This window comes from Myotis brandtii, unplaced genomic scaffold (genome assembly GCF_000412655.1).
Source record: "Myotis brandtii unplaced genomic scaffold, ASM41265v1 scaffold470, whole genome shotgun sequence".
Taxonomy (NCBI): Eukaryota; Metazoa; Chordata; class Mammalia; order Chiroptera; family Vespertilionidae; genus Myotis; species Myotis brandtii.
This window is the reverse complement of record NW_005367953.1, coordinates 980,800-983,409: the sequence shown is the minus strand read 5'-3', so window position 1 is coordinate 983,409 and position 2,610 is coordinate 980,800. Positions and strand designations below refer to the sequence as shown.

Below are 2,610 nucleotides of genomic sequence, written 5' to 3'. Positions count from 1 at the left end.
CATTCCTACTGTAAATATTCTGGAAGGCTCTGTTCTCTGGAATTCCCATTCCACGCTGATCCAATAAAATCTGACTTTACAGATTTTCAACACGTACCATAAACCAATCCCTTCTCCTCGGCTGCTCTCCAACTCAATAATGGCAGTCACATTCATTACACTTAGTGAGTCAGACTTTCCGCAGAGCCTAAGTCACTCCCGGCTAGTATGGCAGGTGTGTGGTGAGTGACGTTAGCTGTGTTAGGATTCTAGGAACCATGTAAGTTTAAAGCAGACATGGTAATGCCCTACTGGCCTGAAAGAGTAAATGCACCCTCCATAAATGCCTCACATATATGGCTTCTGTGTTGGAGAGAAAAGATTGCCATACACCTCTCTTTCTTTCTAATTAAAGCTAAGGCTTATCATCAGAGGGTTTACTTTAAATATTTTATGAACTGCCTTAAAGAACACAATTGTTGTTTCCTAGTTTTGCCTCTTTACTGGAGTTGTGGGATTTTTAGGGTAGAAAAATTATTTTAAAAATGTCTCCACAACACTTGAGATTTTGTTCTTTAAAAACTGTACTGAAAAAAATTAAGAGTCTATCTCAAACCCACAAAACCAATAAATATAGAGTCAGAGATGCCACTATATCCTTATTATCCCTTGGCTAGTGTGGCTTGCCCTTTTTCTCTGTTCACAGTTGCATAATTATCTATTCCCTGGAGAACATCAAGGTCAATCTAAAGTCAAGATTGGGCCTAAATGAATACGCTGTCTATGATACCTGGCTCTCCTCCCAACAAGACAAATGTGGCTGTGCTATCTAAACACACAGGAGAAAGTGGGTCACACTTCAACTCACAAATTCACAGGCATGTGAAATAAGACATCCATAGTCCATCACTGTGAGGCTGATAACTAATAACTTCTCCAATTAGAACTTGTAGAGCTGGATGTACACTTTGGAAACTGAATAAAATAATCAAAACTTTTAAGGTCAGATATGCAGGACTGGTAAAGTTCCAAGACTCACACTTTGAAAATATACAGTAGACTATGATATTTTTGGTCTGTAAATCCTAAATCTAAATGTCTTCCAAAAAATAAAAAAGTCAAGCCATTTGGAAGAGTTCTCCCTTTTAATAATTTTGTTAACCTGGGTCAAGTGTAAATTTGCTCCTTTCATATCTATGTTGTGTGGCTGTTGAGATGAAATCAGATATAATTAAGTGGTTTTGTACAAAGGCTTAAGAAAGCTTGATCTTCCTAAGGCCTAAACCTCATGCAGAGTCAAAAAACGGTTAATTTACATAACCACATTGTGGTCTTATCTGGACTCTTTTAGGAAAAAAGTGGTTTTGATTTATCAAGGGAATTGCTGTACTTTCCCATCAGTTTGTATTAATAGACATAGATAAAACTTCCAAGTATCTTTGAAACCTTTATCATTATTGCCCTTCAGCAGAGTCTATAAGTGAAATCTAAGCTGATGCAAACCGGCTGCTTCTTCCCCACCATTCAAATAGGGCCACATCCTAATTATCATGCTATGTGGCCACTGGATTCTAAATGCAACTATGTATCCAAAAGACTAAATGCAAGAGGTCCCACCCTGAGAAGGGGCCTTAGAGTGCTACCCCAAGCTGCGACCCCAGCCAAGCACTCACGGACAATGCATTGGTTTCCTCCAGGTAGCGTCTTCCATCCAGGACAGCAGTAGGAGTGGAACCTGGATCCGCACACATTGGGCCTGCGATGGAGGGGTGCAATAACACATTAGCGGTATTCATAAGCAAAGACCCAACAGAGTAGATTTCAGGATAACAAACAAACCCAAACTACCCTTCAAATGTTTGGGGCGCAGATGTGGAAAGAGATGGACTAGACACAGGAATGGGGAGGCCAGCAACGTCTAAACATTGCCTTTCATCTTCCCTCCGTTGCTGCCTTTTTAACGTGAAAAGAAACATGGAAACATATAATTTGCTACTATTCTAGCCTCCGGATGCAGAGAACAAAGGGAACATTCCGTTTCAAAAATCCTTGCCCTTGTCCCCCCTGATCAACTGTTCCTTTGGCCCCGACGTGTCAAGGAAGAGGCGTCGAAAGGTGGAGCGCTTGGGTTCTGGATTAGGGTGAACTGTAAGCCCCGCACGCGTCCTCAAACAAAAGGCTCGGGAGCGGCGCCCCCGACGGTGGAGAGAGCAGGCTGACTCCACCAGACCTGGCGCGGTGGGCTCAAGCGCTCCTTCCTCCCGACATTCGGAACCTGTTCCTGCACCGTGGGCTCCGCAGACGCTCTGAGATACGCACCCGGGGGCCTACGACCCATCTGCCGCCCAACCGCACCCAGGGAGGCCCGCGCGCGGACAGCAGAGGAAAAGAGGGCGGTGTTCCTGAAAGTCTTCGGAGTCTCCTGGTGGAGGGGGCCGCAGCTCTCGCCGCCGAACGAGATTAGGGGAGGGGGAGGATGGAAAGCTGCCAAGCTGAGGTTCCCCTGGTGCGGGCTGCCCACCTACCCTCGAAGCACGTCCTGTTGTCCTCGCCTGCGGACGCGGCTGGCCACCACGGCGCCCTCCTCCCGGTACTCAGGCACCGCGAACCCGCCTTCGGAGCCTGTCGCTG

General features: G+C 45.8%; 1 protein-coding gene across 1 annotated transcript in view; it reads right to left on the bottom strand.

Annotated features, from left to right (window-relative positions):
• The window catches only part of FBN2 (fibrillin 2), a 253,892-nt gene that overhangs the window by 249,082 nt on the left and 2,200 nt on the right, over positions 1-2,610 (bottom strand). The window contains exons 2-3 of the mRNA XM_014547293.1: positions 2,505-2,607; positions 1,653-1,735 (exon numbers count right to left, since the gene is read on the bottom strand). Coding sequence (XP_014402779.1) covers positions 1,653-1,735; positions 2,505-2,607 — 186 coding nt within the window. The remainder of the gene's footprint in view (positions 1-1,652; positions 1,736-2,504; positions 2,608-2,610) is intronic.